The 24,476-nt window shown below is 55.6% G+C and overlaps 1 protein-coding gene across 4 annotated transcripts in view; it reads left to right on the top strand.

Moving 5' to 3' along the window:
- The window catches only part of PDE2A (phosphodiesterase 2A), a 98,744-nt gene that overhangs the window by 12,743 nt on the left and 61,525 nt on the right, over positions 1 to 24,476 (top strand). For 3 of the 4 annotated variants that reach the window (XM_032166877.2, XM_032166880.2, XM_032166878.2), the window contains exon 2: positions 19,045 to 19,120. In XM_032166877.2, the coding sequence (XP_032022768.1) occupies positions 19,045 to 19,120 (76 nt within the window). Of the gene's footprint in view, positions 1 to 18,927; positions 19,121 to 24,476 lie in introns of those variants that run through there. The other variant, XM_032166879.2, reaches the window with a different exon arrangement.

Raw genomic sequence — 24,476 nt, 5'->3', positions numbered from 1 at the left:
GAAGGATTTTGCCTGTGCTCGGTGAGGTGGTGACTGTGGGTGTGAGTGGGTGATTAGGGCCAAAAAAACCCCCCAAAAACTGGACAGAGGCAAATTTGGAGGGAAATGAGTTACGAATAGCTGTGAGGAGCCTCAGCTACTCAGGGCCTCGGAAGATATTTATTTCTGCATTTCTTTATTTATTTATTGAGACAGAGTCTTGCTCTGTCACCCAGGCTGGAGGGCAGTGGTGCTATCCTGACCCACAGCAACCTCCACCTCCCAGGTTCAGGCGATTCTCCTACCTCAGCCTCCCGAGTAGCTGGGATTACAGGTGTGCACCACCATGCCTGGCGAATTTTTGTATTTTTAGCGGAGACGGGGTTTCACCATGTTGGCCAGGCTGGTCTTGAACTCCTGAGCTCAGGTGATCCTCCTGCCTCGGCCTCCCAAAGTGCTGGGATTACAGGCGTGAGCCACTGTGCCCGACCTCAGAAGACACTGAAACCCACAGAGAGGACACAGCCAGATGCCCTCTGCCTCATTTTCTCAGACCCTGCCTGATTTCTCTTATGTTTCTTCTAGGCTTGCTGCCTGACACAGTTCCCTCCTTCCCAGAGCTGGCCTTGCCCCTTGCCACCTCTCGGATCTCGCGCATACTCACTCACCTTCTCTGCTTGGCTGTGCCCTACCCCTACTTCTAAGTCTAGTGAAATCCTTGTTATTCAAGGCCTGAGGTCAGTGGGCGCGTCATCCATGCCTGGCGTCCTAACCCGTGCCACTGAGTATTGTGAAGGGAGGTAGTGGAGGGATGTGCTTGGGAGCACAAGCCTTGAGGACTGTCTCTTGGTTCAGATCTCTGCTCCTCTACTTCTTAGCTGCAGGATTGTGCAAGTTCTGCCACCTTTGTTCCCTCATCTGTAGAAAGGAGAGGATAATAGAGCCCACCTCATTAGGGCAGCCATGAGGATTAAATGAGACACAGTGTGTAATGTACCTGGTTCCCTCTCCAGGTTGCGTGAGAGCAGGGAGAGAGCTAATGAGATCAAGGATGTGCAAATGCACTCAGAAGGTGCCTAGTGGGTCCTTGCTAATTGGCACTTAGTGAAACAAACACCTCTTGTGTGAGCACCTACTATGTGCCTCCGTAGTGGGCTCTGTGCCCCGCCCCTCCTTAGTTTCTGCACGGCTGCCAGTTCTGCACAGCTGTTACTGCTGTGGGAGCTCAGAAGGTGGGGGTGTGACTACTTTTTCAAAATTTATTTTTAATTTTTTACATCTGTTTTATGGAGGCATAATTTACGTACAATAAAATCACCAATGTAGAGTGTATAATGAGTTTTGATAAATATATACGGTCATAACCACCATGACAATTAAGAAAATAATATTTTTATCCTGGCAAACTTCCCTTGTGCCCTTTGTAGTCAGTCCCTTTGACGGGGACTTCTTATAGGAGTGTGAGAAGTACTGGGTTTTCCTTGGGCTGAAAACCTGGGCACATGGAGTGGGGGGTGCCTCAGACATGCTGGAAGTTGCCAGGGAACTGCTGACCCTCTCTGGGCCTTGGTTCCTGGCAGAGGCAGTGCAGCCAGGCAGGGGAAGGGATGCTCAGGCCTTGGTCTCCTGAGGGCAAGCCTTGGATGTGAGGGCTGGATCGGCTGGAAGTGATGGCTTCAGAAACCCATAGAGTGGGTGACAGGGTAGGGAGTTGGTGTTTCCACAAACCCTCCCCTCCTTTGACCAGGTGTGCCCTGTGGTCCTGGTGGAAATGGCTATATATTGTCCAGACTGTAGCAGGGGCTGGCCAAGATGGTCCACTCCTCTCTCCATCCTCCCCCAACAAGGGGCCTAAACTCCACTCTATAGATTAACAATTCCCTGAAAAGAAGGGGGTCACTTTTGTTCCCCAGTTCTAGAACCGAATATTAAAGCAATTATGTAACTAGCAATAAATTACTTAAAGTAGTGACTCACTCAGCTTAATTAGAGCGCAAGCAGGGAGGGATTAAGGTATTTTTAGAGCACGCACCTCACTCTCTTCTGTGGGGGAGGCCTCTGTGCAAGGTGGGGGTGGAAAAAAGGCTGGGAACTCATGGGAGCACCCCAGGTGTCTGCAAGGAGATGAAAGCTGATCCTCCGCCCCACTGAGGTCCTAAGGAAGAAAGGCAGAGTCAGAGCTGCAGCAGGAGGGATTCGGATCAGACTCAAGAACACTTCAAGAACATTGGTGCTTATTGGAGAACTGGGACGGCAACACTAGATTGTAAACTCTGTGAGGGCAGATTAGGTCTGTGACCACCTCCTCACCCAGTGGCAGACCAAGAATGAGACTTGGGAGCCAGACACAACTGGGTGTGAATCCTGCCTTTGCGGTTGCCAGCATGTGGGCTTGGGCAGGCTCCTTTATCACCAGAAGCTTTGCCATCTCCTCCACTATAAAATGGGCACAATAACATCCACCTGCATGCATATTATAAGGATTGAGTGGGTTAAAATGTGCAAAGCAAGACTTAGTGCTCAGCTGGGCACAGCGGCTCACACCTGTAATCCCAGTACTTTGGGAGGCTGAGACAGAGTCCTTCAGCCCACTAGTTTTGAGACCAGCCTGGGAAACATAGGGAGACCCTGTCTCTTAAAAGAAAAAAAAAATTAGGAGACTCAGTGCTGACTCTGCTAGACCAAAAGCCCCACAAAGGCAGAGATTAGGTTTGGTTTGTGTTGTTCATTGTTGTATCTCAAGCTTCATTCATAGGACTGCACAAAGTAGGTGTTCAGTAAATGCTTTGTTGTGTGACTGCGTGTTAATTTTGTTCCCATTCTCTTGCTCCAAAAAAAAAGTTCATTTTCCTGAGGTTGTGAGTGAAGAAAATAGGCAGTGTGGGCTGGGTGTGGTGTCTCATGCCTGTAATCCCCAGCACTTTGGGAAGCTGAGGCGGGAGGATAACTTGAGGCCAGGAGTTCAAGACCAGCCTGGGTAACTTAGCAAGACTCCATCTCTACTTCAAAAAAATTTAAAACAGAAAAAAATCTAGGGTGTGTGGCGGGGGCAGGTGGGGAGGTTGCAGGGGTGCCTCACAGGTGGGAGTCTGGCATTTCTCCTCCAGGCTGAGGGGGTGGTGACTTCCAGGGAAAGTCCTGGGAGGGATCAGAACCACAGCTCCAGCCTGCTTGGATGAGGGTGGTCTTCTGGCTGCCAGGAGGGTAGCTAGGTGGGAAGATCTGCCCTTGTTTCCTCCATAACCTGGGGTGGGAGGAGGAGGAGCCCCTAGCCTAACCTGATGGGGGAGACCAGAACCCTCACCCACCATTGCTGGCAGTTCAGAGAAGGCAGCGATAAGTCGGGGTGGGGCAACCTGAAAGGCTTCCCAGAGGATTGGATGGGAGGATTAGGCGGAGAAGACATCTGGCATCCGTAAAATGGAGTAATGATTCTGACCCTGCAGGTTTTCTGGGAGGATTAAATGAGTTACATTTTAAAGATGCCTGGTACATGCCTGCCAGGAGAAGGCACAACATATGAACTCCCTCCCTCTTCCCTCCACCCCTCCTCAGCTCCTGTGACATCAGGAGGGATATGCCCTTCCCTGCTCACAGAGGCTGGGTGGGAGGCTCCCATCATGGCCTTCACTGAGGCCGCCTCTGCAGTTGGACCAAGCTGGACACACAGTAGGTGCACACAATAGATGGGGGCAGGTCTGTGCTTGTTTTACCAGGGTGTTGGGAGGCTGAGGGAAGGGCACAGCTGGACTAAGGTGATGGAGTTCAATCCCTGCTCCTCCCCCAGATCCGAGATCCCAAGACGTGTATGCCCAGTGGCTGCTCTGATCAGCTCTGACCAGCTCTCCTCACACCTCGTAGGCCTTCCAGGGTTCAGGTGATGAATTAGTGATGACAGCATCCAGCATCGCTATGACAACCACGTGGCACTCTTAGCCTCCAGTCAGGGCTCAGCCGCAGAGGCCAGAGACCCCTTTGGCTCTGGGCCTTCGTACTGGCGTGTGTGAGTGGGGCTGGGGCCTGAGGGAGATGGAGGAGTGGGAGGGGCAGGGGCCAGGGCATGGGGCTGCATCTGGCATGGACTGGAGTTCATTCAGATTGTTCCATCCAGAGGGACCTTGGGGACAGTTGTTTCTCTCCTTCCTTCCCCCCTTCTTTTCATTCCCCCATCCCTCCTCTTTCCCCTCCTCCCACTTCCTCTGAGCCTTGTTCCTGTTTGAGGCCCTGGGCTGCCAACCCTTTTCCCCTCCTCTGGGAATAAAGCCGGGCTCAGCCCTCACCCGGGGGGAGCTGAGTGAGGTGGGGGACAGCCACCTTCTGGTCTAGGCCTCAGGGAAGCTGTGTGGGAACCACTGATGGCTTGGCGAGAGGGCCTGACCCAGCTGTGCCAGGGGTCTGTGCAAGTGGCTGCTGACCCTGATGAATCGGGAGGAGGTTTTCAGTAGAGAGGCAAGGTCAGAGATGAAGCAGCGTGGGATGGGGGAGCGACAGATGTTCAGAGTAGCCTAAGTGTGAGATGCGGAGCCGAGAACATGGGAGGAATCGAGGCTCGAGAAGGACTGGGAGGGAGTGGATGCAGTGAGGAGTTTGCAGTTTGTCCCTGGGGGAAGAGGAGCCCTGAAGATTTTTGTTGTTGCTTCTTTGATTTTTAAATGTGAGGGTTCATTTTAGAGATGGGGAAACAGGCCCAGGTGGGAAAGTGACTTGCTCAAGCTTAAGTCACTAGAGACAGACTGAGACTACAGGCTCTGCTTGGGTCCTGCTGGACTCTAGCTGGGACCTCCTGCCCCAGACTTGCCGGCCAGGATTTTCCCAGGTAATCACTACCTCTGAGAAAGGCGAGGAGAGCCCATGGGTGACTTTGCCCTCAGTTTGAATGAAAATTTGCATCAGCAAGGGCTGTGCAGATAGTCCTTTCTGCCCGTGTCTGGCCTGTTTTGGGGGTAGAGTTGGGGTGGAGGTGAGCATCCAGGGAAGGATCTGGGAAGTCAGGGGCTTGGCCAGGGCCAGCAAGGCATTAGGGTCAGAGATGGATTCAAACTTTAGGGTCAAACATTAGGGTCAGAGATGGGTCTTTGGGGACCCAGCCCAGACTCTGTGCTCCATCCCCTTCCTCCCTCTCTCAGGAGCCTTTGGCTGAGTTAGGCACCTACAGGAGGCAAGGGTGCCCCCGAGCCCCTCACATTCTCCTCAGGGCTCCTTCTGGCCCTGGGGCCTGATATTGGGCCTGCTGTGCTGGAACTTATCCAGGCAGAAGAAACCTTTAGCCCCATTGTCCTGATGAAGAAACTGAGGTCCCGAGGTAACAGTGACTCATTCAGGGTTACAACAGGTCAGTGGCTGGGCTGGGCCTAGCTGTCTGGCCCTCAGCTTGTCTACACAGCCCTTCCTCGCGGCTCTCCCCTCGCCTCTCCCACCCTGCTGTGCAGCATGGTTGGACCTGCCAGCCTTGATGGATGGCTCTGCAGCTCAACCTCCCTCCCATTCCTCTCCGGATGCTGGGCCGTGAGCCTTCTAATCACCAGTCCTGCCTGGTGGCCGCCGAGCCATCCATCTCCCCACGCAGACTTGCCCAGCACAGGTGGTTTTGTTTGGGGAGAAGGGGGGCACTGCACGTCTTCCTCTGAGGCTGAGCTGAGAGTTTGGCTGCAGCCCCCACTCTGGGGGGCCCGAGGGTTAGGGAATAGCCTGCGCTCCCTTGCTGGAGTGTCAGAAATCCCTCCTGAATCTCCCTAGGGCACGTGCACATGCACACAAGGCATACACACTCACAGTAACACTAATAAAAGCTCTCGTGTATCAAAAGAATATTGTATGGCAAGTATTGTTGCAGAGCCATATGTATCATGTCATTCATCACTCCACTGTACAGATACAGAAACTCAGGCTCAGAGAGGTTAAGTGACTTCCATAGGCTCCATATCCAGGAAATGAAGGAGCTGGGATTTGAACCCAGATCCTTATGGCTCACATCTTGCATTCACAACTCCTGCTCTACTGACTCACCTGTGCACACGCACACACGCGCACACACGCACACACACACACTCACAGGCACTTGCATGCATGAACATGAGCCACCATTTTGGCTCTTGTACCATCCATCTACCTGGGCCAGGTTCTTGAGGAGTGAGGAGAATGCTGGGCTGCAGAGGGCATGAGGGGTCACTGCTCATTGTCCCCAGGCTGCCCCAAGCTCATTGTCCCCAGGCTGTCTCACCCTGGCTGTGGCACTGGCTGGCTGGGGAGCTGCATGGAGGCGGCAGCCTCCAGGCAGTGGAAAGGGGAGCCTGGGAGACAGTCGATCGATCATCCCTGCAGTGCCTCCTTCCAGGAACTGGGGCCCAGGGGAGTGTGGTGCCACGGGTCGATGTTCTGGGAAGCAGCACAGTCTCTGAGTGCGTACAGGTTATGTGTGGGGCGAGGCTGGTGTGCAACTGCCCGCCTTCCCCTGGCTCCCTTCCCCTGCTCCTGCCTTCCTCCTGCCATTCACCTGCCAGCCCCACACCCTCCCGATTCCCCCACTGTCCCCAACCTGGGCACTACAGAGGCTGAGAATCCAACTCCCAGTTCCCAGGCACCTGTGTGCCTACTGCTACCATCCCGCCCTGCCCTAGAGGCAGATCTTGGGTGGGTGCTGCAAGAGGCAACCTATGGTGGTTGGGGATAGGTGGGTAGGGGGACGAGGGGCTGGAGCTGTGGAGAAGTGAGCTCCCAGGGCTGGCTGGCAGGTGCAGCTAACAGTGTTAGCAATCCCAAGGACAGGTAGCTTGGGGCGGAGGAGAGCATGCTGTCACCCATCCTGATGAGGGAGGGGAGAGATGTCTGGTGCTAGGAGCAGTGGTGGCTGGAGGAGGGCTGGGGACTCTCCCCAGGCCACCCCACACTCTCCCTCTGGCAGGGGCTCCTGAGCAGCCTGGTCACCTTGTTTCTTGGCTGCTTCTTCCCCGGCGAAGGAGCCTCCCCCAGGCTCTCCCACCTGCACTGGCCTCAAGAGAGCTGGGACTGAGCCCCAGTTCAGGCACCTGCTGGCTGGCGGAGGTTAGGGCAAATCACTTTCCTCAGCCCTCTCATCCGTGACAGGCTCTGGTGAGGGTTAAATGAGATGTTGCCTGTCAAGTGCCTGCCACTTCCCTGACGCTGAGCAGCTAGGCTGCTCTGGGTTCTCCAGCACCTGCTTCCCCTGGTCCCAGCGCTGGGTGGGTGGCTGTGTTCTACCGGTCACTGGTGGGTCCCCAGGGCCCCAACACAGGGCCTGCTATTGAGAAAGAGGGAAGTAAGCATCCCAGGGCTGGAGCTCTGCCCCCTATGGAGGTGTTCCATCTTAGGCTCTGTAATCTCCTCATTCACTCTGGTATGGGGACAAATGTGCCTCTCTGCACTAACTGAGCCCCCATGGGCAACTAGGAGTGGTGTCACTTGGGGTGGGGGTGGGCAAGGCAAGGATCTCTGGACTGGGATTTCCAAGCCCTGACTTCCTGTTATTTCAGGCACTGCCTCATTGTTCCATCTTGGGCAAGACCTGTCCTCTTGAGGGTAAGAGAAACATGTGACCTCTGACCTCCAGAGTCTCTCTTCTGAGCTTCTGTGCCCAGATTATTCTGTGTTCTAGGGGACAGGCAAGGCTGGGGGGTGATCCCCATGCCACTGATGGGCAGACTAAGGAGGAGGGGCCCAGGATTGGGGCCAGCTCAGGACTCTGGTGGCCTCGCTGCCCTTGCCCTGGTATTGCTGCCGTTTTGCCCCACTGCCGTCTGTCTTCCCATCCGAGTCGCCTGCCTGTCCCTCTCCAGTCCTCTCCTCTCTTCCTTTATTACTATCTCTATATTGCCTCCTGCCTCAGGCTTATCTCCTCCTGTCATGCCTCTATCCATCTCTATCACTCCCCTGCGACTCTGCCCCACTCCCTGGCACACCCTCTCCCTCCCTGGGAGTCGGGAGCGGAGCCTCACTGGGAATCAAGACCCCCCTGCCTCTGGTCTCTATCTAAGCAGTCTCTGCGATTCTGGCCAGCTCTTATCTTTTTCCACCTTCCCGAATCTCTCTTGCTGTCTGATGGTGTCTCTGCCTTTCACTGTCTCTGAACTCCCTTTGTTTTTCTCTTTATGCTTCTCTCTGCTCTTATCTCTGGGCCTCTGTCTCTCAGGGCCTGACTGGTCTTGACCTCTTTGCCTCCTTCTTCCCCTTGAGAGCCCAGCCAGGCAGCAGGTCCAGCCCTCCAGCCCGGAGAACAGATGGAGTCCACCCTCCCTCTCTCTCGCTGGTTGCCTCGGAAGCCCCCAGCAGTGGCCTCCGCCCTGCACCGTGCCTTGTTGCTAGGCCTTGGGCTGGCAGCACCTGGCTTCCATAGCGACGGGTGCTTAGAAACAGAATGCCACATCTCCCAGTCCCACCACAGGAGCCTTTGCCGATCGAGCGAGTGCCTTTTGATCAATCAGGAAGTGTGGCCAGGCTAGGTTGCCTCCAACTTGAGGAGGCAAGAGAGGAGGGGACCGTGGTCTCTGCCTTCTGGAGCTGGGAGGACTGCTGGGCTGGGAGGAGTTGCTCAAGTATGGCCCTGAAGCCGAGGAAGGACTGGGGGAGGCCCTGGGCCCTTTTCCTCAAGTCAGCCTGCTGCAAGAGGCACAAGCTTGGGAGCTGGAAGGGGCTGTATTGAAATTGCTGTTCCATCATTTCTAGCTGCACGACTTTGGGCAAATGACCTCAGGTCCCAGGGCCTCAGTTTCATCAACTGTAAAATTGGGCTAATAATACCATGAAGATTAAATAAGAGAATAGATCTGGCACTTAGTAGGTGGTCATCAATGGCCATTCTCCTCCCTTCCCCTTTAAAGTCGTTTAAAATTTAATTGACAGAGAGGAGAAGGAGGGTTCTTCAGGCCTGTGGAATGGTGTAAGCAAGGGGGTGGAGGCTGGCATGCACCTCACATATGCTGGAGTATTTAGGGAGGACCATGGGCCATATCTGGAAATAGTTCTGCCAGAAGCAGCCAGGCCAAGCTGGGTGCCATGTCGTACACCTGTAATTCCAGCTACTAGGGAGGCTGAGGCAGGAGGATCACTTGAGCCCTGGAGTTCCAGATCAGCCTGGGCAACATAGTGAGACCCCATCTCAAAAATACAAAACACAACAGGCAGGCTGAGGGGCCCATGGAGAAGGGACTCTGTCTCCTGGGAGGTATATTCTTGTCAGGTGCAAAGGGGTGGGCTTGATCAATTTCTCCTCTAGCATTTGGGGCTGCTAGGTAGGGAGCTACATTGGGGTCCCCTTGCTTATTCTCATGCTGCTCCCTACTTCTGCCCTGTCACTTGGTCCCAGGAGAGGGGCTCCCACTGGTTCCTTTTCCCTGCCAGGCCTGCCCACCAAGGCCACCGTGGCCACACAGCCTGAATCCTGGAGCCAGCAAGTGTCCATGGAAGGCCCCACTCTGTCATCGAAGAGATGAGGAAACAGGCTCAGAAGTAGGAGGGCTTCCTGGTCCTAGGGCGCAGCTCTTCCCTCTTTTCAGGCCTGTCTTCTGCACTAAGGACTTCAGCCCACCAAGGAAGGTCGGGAGGGAGGAGAGGAGATGAGACAGACTTGGGTGGGGGGCTGAGGACAGAGTCTCATGTCACTTGGGCGGCCAGGAAAGGGTTAAAGATCCCTTATCCTAAGCCATGGGCACTGGCACTGCCAGAGGATGCTGAGGCCTGCTGGGGCATAAGGACAACAAGCAACATCCTTTTCTGAGTTCTGAGGAACTCCGGAGTGCCAAGCTCTCTATTAAATACTTTTAAGCCTCTTCTCATGTATTCACAGACACCTTCCAAGGAAGGCCAGTTGATCCCCAGTTTAGAAGTGAGAAAACATGGGCTCTAGGAGGCACTTGTCTAAGGTTACACAGCTGGAGAGTTGGAGATGGTGGTTAGACTGAGTCACACCCCCAGACCCTGGTCCCTCCCTGCGTGCCCCTTCCAGGACACCCATCACTCCCTTGACACCCCCTGGGAGTGGGTGTTCATTTCCCTGGGCTCTCCCAATCCCAGTCCTTGGTATCCCCAACTGCAGGCAGACACAGGTGCTTGCTGCTGTGCCCTCCCCTTTACCTGGCATCACAGAGACTCAAGCCCACTGACCATTAGGCTCTCAGGGGCATAGAAACCAGGTGCTGGAGTCTTGGAGTCCTGCAATCAGGCATCTCAGGCAGTCAGGACATTAGAATGTTAGAATCTTGGGCTTCTACATTCTCAAGACCCCAGGTTCTCGCATTCATAGAATGTAAGAAGAACAGACTCTTTGAATGATGGGGTGTTATAATAGAAGCTTTGATTTTCTAAGAACATGAAGCTCTGGGAGTTCTTGGAGCCTTGAAGCCATAGACTGGGGCCTCCCTGTGTGATGGTTTCTGAGTTAGCAGGGAGTGTTCAGAGCATGGGGCCTTGGTCCCTGTTGCTTAGACCTTCTTGCCTTGGTATCTCCGACGGGTTCAACTCTTAGTAGCCTGTGTGTGTGTGTGTGTGTGTGTGTGTGTGTGTGTAGCGGGGACTGGGGTCAGGGACTGACTCTAGCCTGAGGCACCCCTGGAGTGGGGCCAGCCCAGGAGTAGCAGGTGGAGGAAAGCCGGGCAGCCTCAGGGCTGCAGCTGTCTGGTGGTGCAGGGCAGGGCTCTGGGTGGCTGCCTTTGGCAGAGGACCAGCTTGCCTCCTTCATCCCCTACCCAGCCTGCTACCAGGATCAGGAGGAGGCATCTCCATGGCACTCCTAGGGCTGGAGTCAGAGCAGCCCCTTCAGGTTCTGCAGCCTGGATGGCAGGAGGTGCCACCAAGGGGAGGAGATTGGGGAAGGATTGGGACCTTTATCTGCAGTGAGGTGGGGCACGGGGGATGAGAGATGGAGTGGGGGTCAGTGAAGGGTGTGGGATCAGTGAAGGGGCTGGGGATTTAGTGATGGGCTGGGGCTTAGGATGGAGCCAAGAGCTCTGTGGGTGGGAGACCTTTTGAGAGAGTGGAGACTCAGAGAGAAGGATGAGGGCTCAGCGAGGGGATGTGGCTCAGTGGAGGTTGCTGAAGAGTTTCTTGGGGTTGGCTACATGCAGTGGCTCATGCCTGTAATTCCAGCACTTTGGGAGGCCAAGGCAGGCAGATCACTTGAGGTCAGGAGTTCAAGACTAGCCTGGCCAACATGGTGAAACCCTGTCTCTACCAAAAAATACAAATATTAGCCAGGCGTAATGGCAGGCACCTGTAATCTCAGCTACTCGGGAGGCTGAGACAGGAGAATTGCTTGAACCTGAGAGGCGGAGGTTGCAGTGAGTCCAGATTGTACCACTGCACTCCAGCCTGGGCGACAGAGCAAGACTCCATCTAAAAAAAAAAAAAAAAAAAAATGTCTCGGGGCTGTCTCTGCACTGCTCCAGGTTCCTGAGGATGGCGGTTGGGGCTGGGGGAGTCCTCTCTCCCTGGGGTAGGCTGAGAAGAAAGAGCTCCTTTTCCCAACTCTGCCCAAAGCTGGAAAGGTTGTTAGAGCTGCTAAGAAAGCTGGCATCTGCCTCTCCTTTTGCTCATCTTCCTTTCTGGTTTCCATGGGAATCTGGCTCAGGGTGATCAGGGGTTGACAGGATGGCGCTGTGGAAGGAGTCTGTGTCAGGCACAGCCATCCCACATGGGAAGGAGCCGGCTGGTAAGAAAGTGAGTTCCCTGTCCCTGGGAGTGTGCAAGCAGGGTAGGGGCTGAATGGCTAGAGTGACTCCAGAAAGGGGTTCAGATGGGGCAGAGGAAGCAGTCTGGAGGCCACTTCCCTGAGACAATCAGGGATTGTGTGATTGGCTCCGGGGGCCCCGCCAGCCCCACCTTCCAGATGTCCCTGGGCCTCACAAAGGGGGTCACTGCACCCTAGGCACTGCCTCTGATCCAGCCCCAACTCCTGTGCTCTGTGCCTGGCCTATGCTGGACAGGGACATGTGGAGCTGAATGAGATTCAGTCTCTGCCTAGAGGAGCCCCAGTCTGATGGGGAAGGCACACAGGGACACAAATATAGCTGGGTAAGTCCTACAAAAGGGGGCACACCTGGCTGGGAGGCAGTTCCACCACTGATTCCTGTAGTCTGTAGATGTCTTTTTGAGCAATTCTTTTGGGTCAAGACTTGTTCTATTTGCTGGGGTAAAACAGCAGTGAGCAAAACAGAGCTGACAGCATGGTGGGAAGGTTGAGCTCTTCCAGACTGTGATGAGAAGTGTTGGTGAGTGGTGGGGAGAGTGGCCAGAAGGCAGAGTGTGGACGCAGCATGAGAGCAGGCTTTGCCCAGACTTAAGGACCTGGAAGGCCTTGAAGGGCAGAACCAGGGCTCCAACTGTCCTCCTGGCAATAGGAAGCCATATGGGTGGGGGTGAGGCAGAATCAGACTTGGGTGTGGAAAAGATGACTCCAGCCAGTGTGGGCATTGAAGAGGAGGCACAGAAGCAGGCGTGGCCACCTGTCCCTCTGTGCAGGAGCTGTGTGAGCATGTGCTTGAGGATGTGTGTCTGTGTAGAGGACTGGGGTGTAGGCGTGATAGGAACATGGACATGTATCTATGGAAAGACTCCAATTGTGCATAGGGGTGTATGTGTGTATGATTCTGTGGCCCAGGGCAGCCTGTGAAAAGGAAGGATCTTGGGGTCTGTGGATGATGGGGAGCAGAGACTAAGGCCTAAGGTATGCTGGGGCTCGAGCCCCCTGGACTTTAGCCCCTGTGAGCTGGCAGGTCTTAGACTAGTCCTGGACTAGAATCCTATGGGTTCCCTTCCCCCAGAGGGTCATGGGGCCAGCCATCTGCTGCAGACAAGACAAACATGCATGCAAATCACATGAAAATGGATGAGGCCTGTGGCTGACCCATGCTACAGCCCCCATCCCCTGGGCCTGAGTTCACTCAGCCTGTACCCTTCCTGACCCAGAGCTGCTGCCAGGGCTCTGGGAACAGGCCTTGCCCACCAGGAGCTGAAATCCACATTGTCCCCAGCACCTGCCCGTGGCCACATCCTCTCTCTGTGAGGGCTACATCTGGAGCCATAGCCAGTGGACACAGAGCTGGACCTGGACTGGTGGCCATGGGCAGCACCTCTGGAAGGTGCTGAGGTGGAGGAGGCAGTATCCAGGCAGGCCTCCCTGGGCAGAAGGTACCTCTCCTGAGCGGACGGGCCTACCCAGGCACCAGGCCCAAAGATATGGGCAAGGGCTAGATCCTGGTATTGGAGGACCCTCAGGAGAGGCTGTGTGTGACTTGCTCTCTCTGTGACCTGGGCTAGAGCATAAACACGTGTCACATACTTGCACACACATTCACATGTGAAAGCATGCACATGCTATTCCTGGACACTTGTGTACACATACCACTGCACACATATAGCTGCATGTGTGAATATACACTCACTTCTGCACACAGACACATGCCTATCTGCATACGCACACCTGTGCCAACCCCTGTAGATACACAGACATATCTGTGTACACACATATAAGTTCAGCTATAACACTGCAGTATCACACGCCCTCACAAGGATACAAACCTGTGCTCACACCCTCTACCACCCTCACACACATCATGCTTACAAGCCTGTGTGCAGCCTTACACACATGCACACACGTACAGAGCAGCCTAAGGGTGGCTCACCCCTGCCTAGGTGAACACCTGTGCCCACTCCAGGGCTGGAGTGTTGAGGAAAGGGTCTGGATGGAGGCAGAACCTGCAGAGATGTCAGTTTCTTCCAGGAAGCATCTTGGATTGTCCCTTCACAGAGCCCTTGGAAGTGGGGCCCTCTTTTAGTCCGTGGGCTCTAGCCCAGGTCACAGAGAGAGCAAGTCACACACAGCCTCTCCTGAGGGTCCTCCAATACCAGGATCCAGCCCTTGCCCATATCTTTGGGCCTGGTGCCTGGGTAGGCCCATCTGCTCAGGAGAGGTACCTTCTGCTCAGGGAGGCCTGCCTGGATACTGCCTCCTCCACCTTAGCTTCCTGAGCACTCAAAGAGAAGCAGGCCAAGCTTCACGGCTGCTGAGAAGTCTGAGGCCAGGGAGGGCCAAAGCCTTGCCTGAGGTCACCCAGCATGTCAGCGAAGGGCTAGGGTTTGAACCTGGGCTTCCAGGTGGGGATGTAACCATGGTCCATGGCAACAGGATAGATGCACGTCAGGCAGCAGACAGGCCCTTGGAAGCAGGACATGTGGTCGTGGGGGATAGGAAAAGACTTACAGTCTATGGAGATCTGCCAGGACCAAGTATGTGAGATGGAGAGATGGTGCTTCTTCACCAGAGCTCACTGGACATCACAGGGCTCCCAGCTTGGCTGGACCACGGGGACTCAGGGAAGAATCAGACAGGCCCTGCTCTTGAGGGAGGGCTGGGGATAGGTGAAGAAGGAAGAGGGCATTATAGACTGGGGAGATGGTGGGGGCTACTTCTCGTTGGATGGCAGTTTTCTTCCTGCATCTTGAAAGATCTAACTTTCAAATTTCTTTACCCTCAAAACTTGGCATGGAGTACATTCTCAGTAAATATTTATGGCATGAATGAATGAATGAATGAAAGTATGATATTGGCAGGCAGGTACGCCTGTGGAAGGGTATTCAAAATGGGAGGGCAACAGTTTGGGCAAAGGCAAAGAGGTGGAAGAAAAGCCAGAGGTTCAGGGTACAGCTGAGTCAGGCATGGCTGGACAGGAAGTGGTAGGAGAAGCAGCAGGACAAAGTCACGTGGGGATGAGCCTTGCATGTTATACTGAGTTTAGATGTTGCCTTAGAGGCCATAGGGAGCCCAGTGAAGATTATGAGCAGAGGGTGAACATGGTCAGAGTGAACCTGCCCTGGTTTTTGGGGGGCCTGGGCTACATAGTAGCTGCTCATCCTTGGTGCAAAGAGCACTGGGTTTGGAGTCTATAGGCCCGGATTCACATTCCTATAGTAACCAGCTGTGCCATCTTGGGTAAGCATCTACATTTCTCTGAGCCCCACTTTCCTTATTTGTAAAATGGGGCTAATACCGTGCCTCCTGAGGCTGTTGGATCGGGCCTGGGTGAGGAAATGCTTCGCCAGCACAAGGCCCTACCAATGAGAGGTGTCATTTTTATTAGGAACAAGGCAGGGCTGGTTCCTAGACAGGGCCTGAGGTTGAGTGGGCCCAGGACCCAGGCTGACAGCTGAGTCACCTTTTCCAGGCCAAGTGGCCTCTAAGGTGGGGAGACAAAAAGAGTTGGCTGGAGGGGCTGGGCTATGCATTCCTAAGCTGGAGCTGGGAGGAAAGCTGGGGCTGGGACTGGGCTTCCTGGTGTCTGAGATGGGCAGAGGGTGCAGACACTGGGATAGTAGGACCCTCAGCCACTGCATTCTTGGGGACAAAAGAGGAGTTGGGAAATCTGATTTCCTTACCTGCCTTTGCTCAAGAAGCAAGGAATGTATTGAAGGCACAGACTGGAGTGAGATGGCCTGGGTTTGAATTTTGACTACTTACTAGCTATGTGACTGTGGGCAATTTACTTTGTGCCTGAGTTTTCCTTATCTGTGAAGTGTGACTAATAATAGATCCCACCTTATATCATTGTTGAGGAGATGAAATGTGAGGCACACAGTATGTGCTCAATACAAGCGAAAGCCTCCCAGCCCCAGATGTATACACTCGGCCAGTAGGGGCCAGCCCTGGCCCTCACCTCCATGGGACAGAGGTCAGCCAGGGAGGAGATGCATCTACTCCAGGGTTCTCTGACCTGGCAGCAAATTAGAATCACCTGGGGATATTTGCAAACATCTGGGATGGGGGTTCCAGATGTCAGCATTTAAAATGCTCCCAGGCAATTCTAACAGGAGTCAGGATGAGAACCCAGCACAGGATCACAGATTGTGGAGTTGGAGAGAGGTAGGGATCTGTGTGTGAGTGGAGGAGTCCTTGGAGTGGGGTCACTCTTAGCTATAAGATCTCGGCAAGGCCTTTAAATGTGCCAACTCAAGGAGCCTTGGTTGCCCCTCAGGAAGGGCGCTGGTTGGGGAATTTCAGGGATTGTGTGAAAGGGTTTTTCTGAAAGGGCTCTGCACTCTACCAAGCACTGGAAGAAGGCAGTGCACTTATTTATTGGGTCTAGTGTAATAACATTTCGCAGATGGGGAAATAGAGGCCTAGAGAGGTGCTGTGGCCTGCGCAGAATCCCACAGCAAGTCTATGGCACAGTTAGGACTCAAACCCTCTGAGGAATGCTTGGATCTGAAAGGTTGACACAGAAAGACTCTTTGAGCTGAGGGACACATAGAGCACACACCAGGGACCCCAGTCATTGAGCTGCAGTTTGAGAGATTCAAGTAAGACTTAAGAAATAACTTCTTGGCTGGGTGCAGTGGCTCACGCCTGTGATTCCCAACACTTTGGGAGGCTGAGGCGGGTGGATCATGAGGTCAAGAGATCGAGACCATCCTGGCCAACATGGCAAAATCCCATCTCTACTAAAAATATAAAAATTAGCTGGGCATGGTGGCGCGCGCCTGTAGTCCCATCTACTCGGGAGGCTGAGGCAAGAGAATCTCTTGAACCCAGGAGGCGGAGGTTGCAGTGAGCTGAGATCGCACCACTGAGCTCCAGTCTGGTGACAGAGTGAGACTCCATCTCAAAAAACTAAACTAAACTAAACTAGACTAAACTAAACTAAACTAAACTAAAAATAAAATAAATAAAATAAAATAACTTCTCAAGAGGTGAGTGCCGTGGAGGTGGTGCCTGGAGTTGGGAGCCCAAGAGATGGGGGCGGTGCCAGGCCAGGGTTGGCTGTTGACCGTGGTCTGAAGTGGCCTCCCCTGAAGAACAAGTAACTCTGGCCAGTGGCTGTAACAGATACCTCCCGGGCACCTGTGTCTCACCCAGGCTTGTCCAGAGCCCAGGACTGAGCCAGTGACACATGCTTAGAATTTACCAAGAGACTTGTGCACTGAGCTCACACTCAGACCTAGTCCTTCCAAAAGCCCTCACATGGGTCATCCCCTTTTGCAGAAGAGAAAACTGAGGCCAAAAATAGGAAGGGAGGCCCTGTGGGGGGCCAGAACCTTTACACATCTTAGCCCAGGTAATCTTTTCTACAGTGTTAATAAGTAGGATGAATTGCCCCTGTTTGGAAGACTCAGTAAAATACATTGACTTGGCCCAGATCACTTACTCCACACCTCTCCTAAGTCCCCAGATGTGACTCCCAGGAAAGACACAAAAAAGGGCTACCCAGAGGGATAAGGCAGTAACCAGGGAAGCCCCTCCCAGAGGAGGTGGGCCTTCAAATGGCTCCTAAATGACAGGCAGGAGGGAAGGATCTGGGAGGGTATTGGGGGTAGGGTGGCATGGGCAAAGGCCTGGAGGCGAGAGTCAGTCAGTCATTGATGTGAGAACAGCAAGAAGTGGAAATGTAAGGAATGGTGGGGAGGGGCGCCAGAGCTGGATGAACAAGCGAGGGTTCAGCTGTAGAGGGTCTGGCCCTCCAGGCTGAGGGCTGGGGCTTTATTGTGCTGGTGGTAGGGAGCCACTGAGGGTGAGTGGGGTAGGGCATGCCAGAGCATGCCTCAGAAAGAAAGGTGGGAGACATGCTGGCATGGAGGGCCACCCCCTGAGTTGGTGGGGTGGCCGGGCTCTGCCAAGGCTATGTGCCAGCTGCCTGGACTGTGTCCAGGAATGGGCACAATGACTCAACATTGAGAAAATCACTCCCCAGGGAGAAAGGGCCCTGATGAATCACCCAACTGAGGTGGGGAGGCTGGGAGGCTGGGAGGCTGGGGGCTCACTGAGTCACCCTCCAAGAGTTGGTGAGGAGGGGAGCTGCAGAGAGAGGGGCCGGCAGTGCATTTGAGGGGGGGATTCAGGTCAGACCACAGTGAGGGCTGTCGGGGGACTCTGCCTTCCCGCCATTCCCGGGTTTGATCCTCCTGGCCGTCCTGTGAGGGAGATGAGAAAACTGAGACCCAGGAAGTGGGGGGAGGGGATCCGAGCAAGGTCTTGCGGCAAGTCGCTGGCAAAGGCCTAGCGAGACCCAAGCGCATCCTCCAGTCCAGACACGTCCTGCCGCCCCAGCCGCTTTCATGCCAAGCAGAGGCCTAAGAACCGGGTCGGTCCGGGCAGGGAGCTGACCCCGGTGACCCGCTGAATCCCCGGACGCGGCCCCTCCGGGCAGCCGGCAACTGAGGCCGGACTGCGCCGCCGCTATGGGACGGCAGGGGGCGCAGGAGCGTCGCGGCTGCCGCAGGCTCCTGAACCCAGAAGCCGCTCTGCGGAGAAACGCGCTCCCGGCGCGCGGGTCCCACCGCGGAACTGCGGTCTGTGTGGCCCTGGGGCCTGCACCCTCTCCGGCTCCGGGAACGGCGACAGAGACCTGCCCGCCCAGGCCTAGGGGCCCCAGTCAGTAGCGGCCGCCGTGTGTGCGCTCGGTGTCTGTGCGCACGTGTCTCCCTCGCGGATGGGCGACTGCTCCAGGGCCTGTCCGTCTCGGAGCGACCTCCAACATTCTGCCGACTTCCCCCTGCCTCCTAGGTTGAGGGAGAGGAGCAAGTCCGAGGCTCCTGCGGTGTCCGCGGCCCCTGCCCCCCTTCCCCTTCCCTCCCCACCCCACCCCACTGCGCCGGTCTCTGCCTGGGGCTCTGGCCGGGCCCCGGACCCCAGAGTGGTGGCGGGGAAACAGGGTGCGATCAGACAGGGTGGAGGCTCTGAGAGCGGCCCCTGCGAGATGCAAGAGAAGTGGAGACGGGGCGAGGGGCAGCGAGCGCAGGCTGACAGCAGGCCAGCTGGAAGGGCCGAGGGAACCCAGGGCGAGAGAGAAGCTGGATGACAGCGGCCGGGGGTCCGGTGGGGTCGGAGGATCCGGCGGGCCGAGAGGTGCGGTCCGCGGTGGCGGGGACATAGGCGGGGCCGGGGCGGGCCGGGGGCGGGCGGGGGGCGGGCCGGGGCGGGGCCGGGGCGGACACTCGGGCGGACCCGGCGAAGCTGTCGCGGACGCGCTGACCGAGCGCAGCGGCCGGGCCGGCGGGCGGGCGGGCGGCTGCGAGCATGGTCCTGGTGCTGCACCACATCCTCATCGCTGTTGTCCAATTCCTCAGGCGGGGCCAGCAGGTCTTCCTCAAGCCGGACGAGCCGCCGCCGCCGCCGCCGCAGCCATGCGCCGACAGCCTGCAGGTAGGGGGGCCCCCGCGCTGGGCACCAGGAGAACGGGGTGTCCGGCGAGCGCCGGGCCGGGTCCGCCCGCCCCCTAGCCCCCGAACCCTTCTCAGGGAGGAGACCCCTCCTCTAGTTCTGAATTCTACTCCTGTGTTGGGACGGCAGCGCAGACCAAGAGCCCTTGAGGCCCCGGCTCTCAGTCCACACGTCACCCCAGACTCTGAACTCCTTTCGGATCCGGGGCTCCACCCCAAGCACTGAGCTTCCAGTCCACTGTGGGACCGCAGTGCACACTGAGAGCTGTGCCCAAGCCTTGAATTCCCTTTCCTTAGATTAGTGGGGACCCCTGCCCACGCCCCGGAACCTTCACCATATATGTGGGGCTCCCGGCACACCTGGAGCACCTGAACCCCCAGCTGTCCTCCAGGACCCCACCTGAGAGCCGGCCTCACGCAAAGCCCCAAACCTCCATTCCACAGCCTCAACTGGACACCCCTCAGATTCCCACCCAAACATCTGGACTTCAGTCCTCAGCCTGGATCCTACCCCAGAGTCCAAATCTCTCCTTCCATCAGGGCTTCACTGGCCTCCTCTGTGGGACCCACTCCCTGATCCCTTCCCTCCCTCCTGTGTTGGAGATCTCCGAGTCTTTCCTCGTGGGGGGCCCCTCCTCTTGTTCCTCTCCAGGTACAGTGGTCCCACTTTATTCTCTGGGCTTCTCCGCTGGTTTCTCTTCAAGTGTTTCTGGGCTCTCTAATTTGTTCTGTTGCCCCATGTGCCCACCTCTCTTGGTCTATCTCGGTCTCTCTCTCGTTTCTCTAGGTCTCTATCTTCGTTTTGGGGTCTCTTTCTGCAGCCACCCCTTCCTCTTCTATCTACCTCTGCTTTGTGGTGAGGAGGGGGCAGGCTCAGAGAGCAGGGCTAGTGTCCCTGGGACACCCCCGCCCCCCATGTTCTCAGGCATGGCATGGTGTGGGCTCAGGTGGAAGGGCCTGAACGTGGAGTGTGCTGCCCTCAGGCGGTGCCCAGGGATCTGAGGTGGTAGGGGGATGATGTGGTGGGCACTGGCTTTTGTAACTTATAAAGCCCCTCATCCCAGCTGCCCTGGTCTTGATGGGGGCGGCTAGGGCTTGAGATAGGGAAGAGTAGACTGCAATCTGGTGTCAACCTGGGGTGGGATGTGTCCAGGCTGGGTGGTCCTATAGCGTATGTGTTTGTGTGAGTGTTCCTCTGTGTGTGTAGCACGGGCTGGGTTGCATGTGTTGGGTGTGTCTTGTGTGTAATCGTGTGTGTTGTGCCGTGTATGAATGTGTCATCAAGAGTGGAATTATTTGAGGGGAGATTATGGGAAGTGTGGGAATTGTGGGTCTATGGCATTGTGTGCTATGTGTGGCTGGGGAGGCAGTGTTGTGGCTGTGGAGTGGTAGCTGGGTGTGTGGCAGTTGTGTGTATAGGGAACTTGTGTGTATGTGGCTGTATGCCTGTCATTGTACAGTGGAGTTGTTGTAGGGACAGCTTGCCTACAGGGTTCTATATGTAGTTGTGTATGTTACTGGCTGTTGTGTGTGGCCAGGAAGGGCCACTGCAGGGGCCTGATGGTTTCCATTGGGTGTCTTGTCAGAGAGGAGTTGGGGCAGGGTGTGCTGTGTGTGCCAATGTGTTTGCAGCCTAGGTGGCTGGCTTAGAGTCACTATGGCACATCCTGGGATTGCTTGGGGAATATATCTATTAGGACCTGAGTGCTGGTGTTTGAGTGTCATGTGTCTGTGTGGTGGCTGCTCCTGCGATTCTGGACAGGAAAGGGTTGCAGGCAGGGCTGAGGGGTCTGAGGCGAGGAGCCAGTTGACAAGTGTATGAGTGTGTGAGAGAGTGTGTGTGTGTGCGTGCATGTACACGTGCATATGGGGTTGGGGGTGGGGTGGGAGGAGGCAGTGGGCCAGCAGGGCTGTCTATGCTGAGGGGCTGTGTGTGCCCACAAACGTGTGACATTAGGTGTGCACATTATCTATGCAGGTTGTGTCTGCATGTGTCTCTGTGTCTAGGTGGCGTGCGTGTTGAATTTAATTGGATGCATACGCCTGTGGTTGGGGAGGTGAGAGGCGTGTGAGGTGCGTGGTGGGAGACGGTGTGAGTGTGGTGTGAAGTGAGGGTGTGTGAGCTGGGTGACTTTTTGGTGTGATGTGTGGATTATGTGATCTTTTCTCCCAGTGAGCTGTGTGTGTGGTGAGGAGTGAGTGGAGGATGGCCAGTGAGCTGGCGGTGTGTGTGTTGGGGGTGTTGAGGACTGTAGAATGTGCTGCGGTGGGAGTGTGTGCATGAGGTGTGTGTGAGGAATGAGGTCTGTAACATTTGGGGCGTGTGGAATATAGTGGGTGTCCCCATAAATGTCTGTGGAGTGACGCATGCGTGCAAAAGGGCTTGGCTGCCATCCTGTTCTTGCTCCTCTCCTGATCAGGTCCCTAGAGATGCCCTGGAATGTTCTCCATGCCCCCCCAACCCCAGCTGCCCCTACCCTTTGCCCTTCACCCTCCTTGCCTTGACCAAGCCCTTTGTTTTGGGTTTCCGGTGGAGCAGGCGCTGGACAGGCAGGCGGCAGGCGATGTCACGGTCTGGGAACCTTTGTTCTTTTCCTCTTAGTTTGACTGGTGTTTGGGGCCCCGGTTTGGAGGAGGGTGTGGAGAGGATGCACGTGGCAGCAAGGTCACTGTGTTTACTACACCTCTTCGTGCTCCGCAGAGGGGAGGCGTACGGCGCAGGCAGTGAGGCCTGGGTGGTGTCCTTGGTGGTGCCTGTTGGTGTAAGAACATCTTGGGCTGGGCTTGGAGTTTGCCAGCCGTGCAGTCTTAGTCCATAGTGGCCCAGCGCCCTTCCTGGCTCATGTCAGCGGGGCTGAGCAGCCGAGCAGCCAAGCACCCGCTTCTCCAAGTTCACCTGCCCTCGCCCCTTCTCTGTGTGGCTGCAGCCCCTGGAGATAACCAGGAAGACCTCGATTTAGTTCTATTTGTGTTCACTCCAGGTCAGATGGAGGAGAAATAGTCCCCATGCTCACAGAGACACTTATCTGAAAGGAGAGAGCTGGTCACACTTTTGGGGACCCTCTAGACTGATGCAGTCTGTAGGGGGATCGAGGTCATACCTTCCAGAGAGAGCTGTGGGAAAACCCTACTGGGCTGCCTCCCAGCAGGTGCTTGAGAGAAGAAACATCCAAGATTCCTTGAGATTGGAAGGCTCAGAGAAGTCTGAGTCAGTCAGGGAAGGGGCTGGGGTCGATGCCGCAGTGTCATATTTCAGAAGGTTCTCTGAAATGAATGGGCTTGAGCTGGACCTTGAAGGGGGTGTTGGGGCGGGCAGAGAAATGCAGCCTGGGGCTGAGGAAGGTTCTGGCCTGACTGGCAAAAGGGATCTTGCTGGCCGTTCCCCAGGTAACACTGTCTGGCTTTGGGTAGCCATCCCTGGGCCTCCAGCCTTCTCAAGCTTTCACGGTACCTTTTTTATCCCATTGTCTCTGGCTGGAATTATCTTCATTGTCATTGACATTGTCATCTTCATCATCTTTTAGGCAGTTATTTCCAAATTCCAAGGTCCTTTCACAAATGTCTCATTTAGCAGGTTAACTCATGCAATTGTCCAAAAGTCTTTATGGAACACCTGCTGTGTACCAGGCAGGCACAGTTTTAAGTGCCGGGGTCATGGTGGTGGCCAAACTGGCCTCATGGAGCTCCTACCTTCTGTGTCCAGCCATGCTGTCAGTTGCCCACCCTTCTGTGTTTCCCCCAGTCTGGGGCGCCTGGTTCTGTGGGGCTCCGCATGTGCACCGTGGTGCTGGGGTCTGGCTCCTACCAGAATGTGAGCTCTGCAGAGGCTGGGCCCAGGTCTCTCCTCTACCCACCGTGTGTGTCCTGAGCTGGGTCTAGCAGAGTCCAGATGCTCACACCTATCATCAGATGACCGGAACTGCCATGTAGGGTTGGCAGCCCAGCTCTGTCTAGGGAAACTGGGGTCCAACGGATGATGGGACTCTCATCTCATCAGGCAGCATCTCATCAGGCCCTTCTTTTACCAGTAGCTCCAGAGACCAAGAGGGGTCAGGTGACTGGTACAGGTCTCACAGCAGGGTGGCACGGCTGGTGTCAGAAGACAGCACTTCTTGCTGCCAGGTTGGGCTCTGGCCCCAGCACCATGCTGCTCTCTGGCTGGCCTCCGTGCTGCCTGCAGCGGGTAAACGATTATTAATGACCCCCCTGGCAAGGAGACAGGAAATGTTTCCCAGCCACAGCTGGGGACCTGCTCCCTGCCAGCCCCAGCTATCCATACCCGTCCTGACCGTGGCATCGGTGCTGATGTTATCTTCATTCTGCCTCAGTCTTCTTTGCTCCTTCTGCCCATCCCCCGACCTCCCTGATCTTGACATCCTAAGGGTAAATGACGAGAAGCTACAGAGCTTTCTTTTCCATATCCCTGTCCCTCACCACTTTCTCCAACCTGACTCATCTCTACCTTCTTCTTTGTCCCATGCCAGCCAGAAGTAGCTCTTCCTCCAGGAAGGTTTCTCTGAATGCACAGCCAGCTCCTCCAGTGGCCACTACCCTGAGCCTGAGGCACTGAGTCCCCCTCATTGCAGACTCTAGTCCTCCACTGATGGTTTGCTCTGATGGTCCTAGAGCTGGCCTGGGCACTTCCTGCAGTCTGTCCCTAATTGCTGCCTTAGGACTGACATATGAAGGGTCCTCCCAGATGCTACCTCCAGGAAGTCTCCAGTTCCACTCAGCCAGGGATTCTTACCTCCTTTGAGCACACTGCCCTTCCTGTCTGAGTCACACATGTGTACTTCCAGGACTTCCTAGGTGGACATTAGTGAACACCTGCTATGTGCCCAGCAGAGAGGGTGGGAAGAGATGAGCAGGATGCAGGCCTTAAAATCCCCACACCTTCCCCCAAGCCTGAGCAATGTTGCATCAGCCCCTTGGCAGGTGGCACAGACCTAGGTACTAGGGCTGGTGGAGGGGAGGCGGGGAAGCAGGGAGTGATGTTGGTAGAGTGTGTGGGGAGGGCAACGAGGGAGATAAACTCAGGGGCCATGGTGATATAAAGCAGGGACCCCTATTTCAGCCCAGAGTGGGAGGGAGGGGCATGTTGGGGAGCTTCCAGGAGGAAACAAATCTAAACTGAGAGCTAAGGCCAAGCCAGGAGAAAGTTCTGGACAGAGGGGAGAGAATGGTTACTGTGAAGGTTCGCTGGTGGCAGACAGAGGGAGGAGAGCCTGTGGCAGCACCACTCCATGGAGCAGGTCCCCTGGCTGGGTGCCAGGGGACTGGCGAAGCTGGCCCAGCCAGATGGCGCAGGACTTGTAAGCCATGTTAAGGACTGCGGACTT

The sequence above is a fragment of the Hylobates moloch genome, unplaced genomic scaffold (assembly GCF_009828535.3).
Source record: "Hylobates moloch isolate HMO894 unplaced genomic scaffold, HMol_V3 SCAFFOLD_11, whole genome shotgun sequence".
NCBI classification, from domain to species: Eukaryota; Metazoa; Chordata; class Mammalia; order Primates; family Hylobatidae; genus Hylobates; species Hylobates moloch.
Note: the sequence above shows the minus strand (reverse complement) of the source record. Positions and strands in the feature narration are given on the sequence as shown.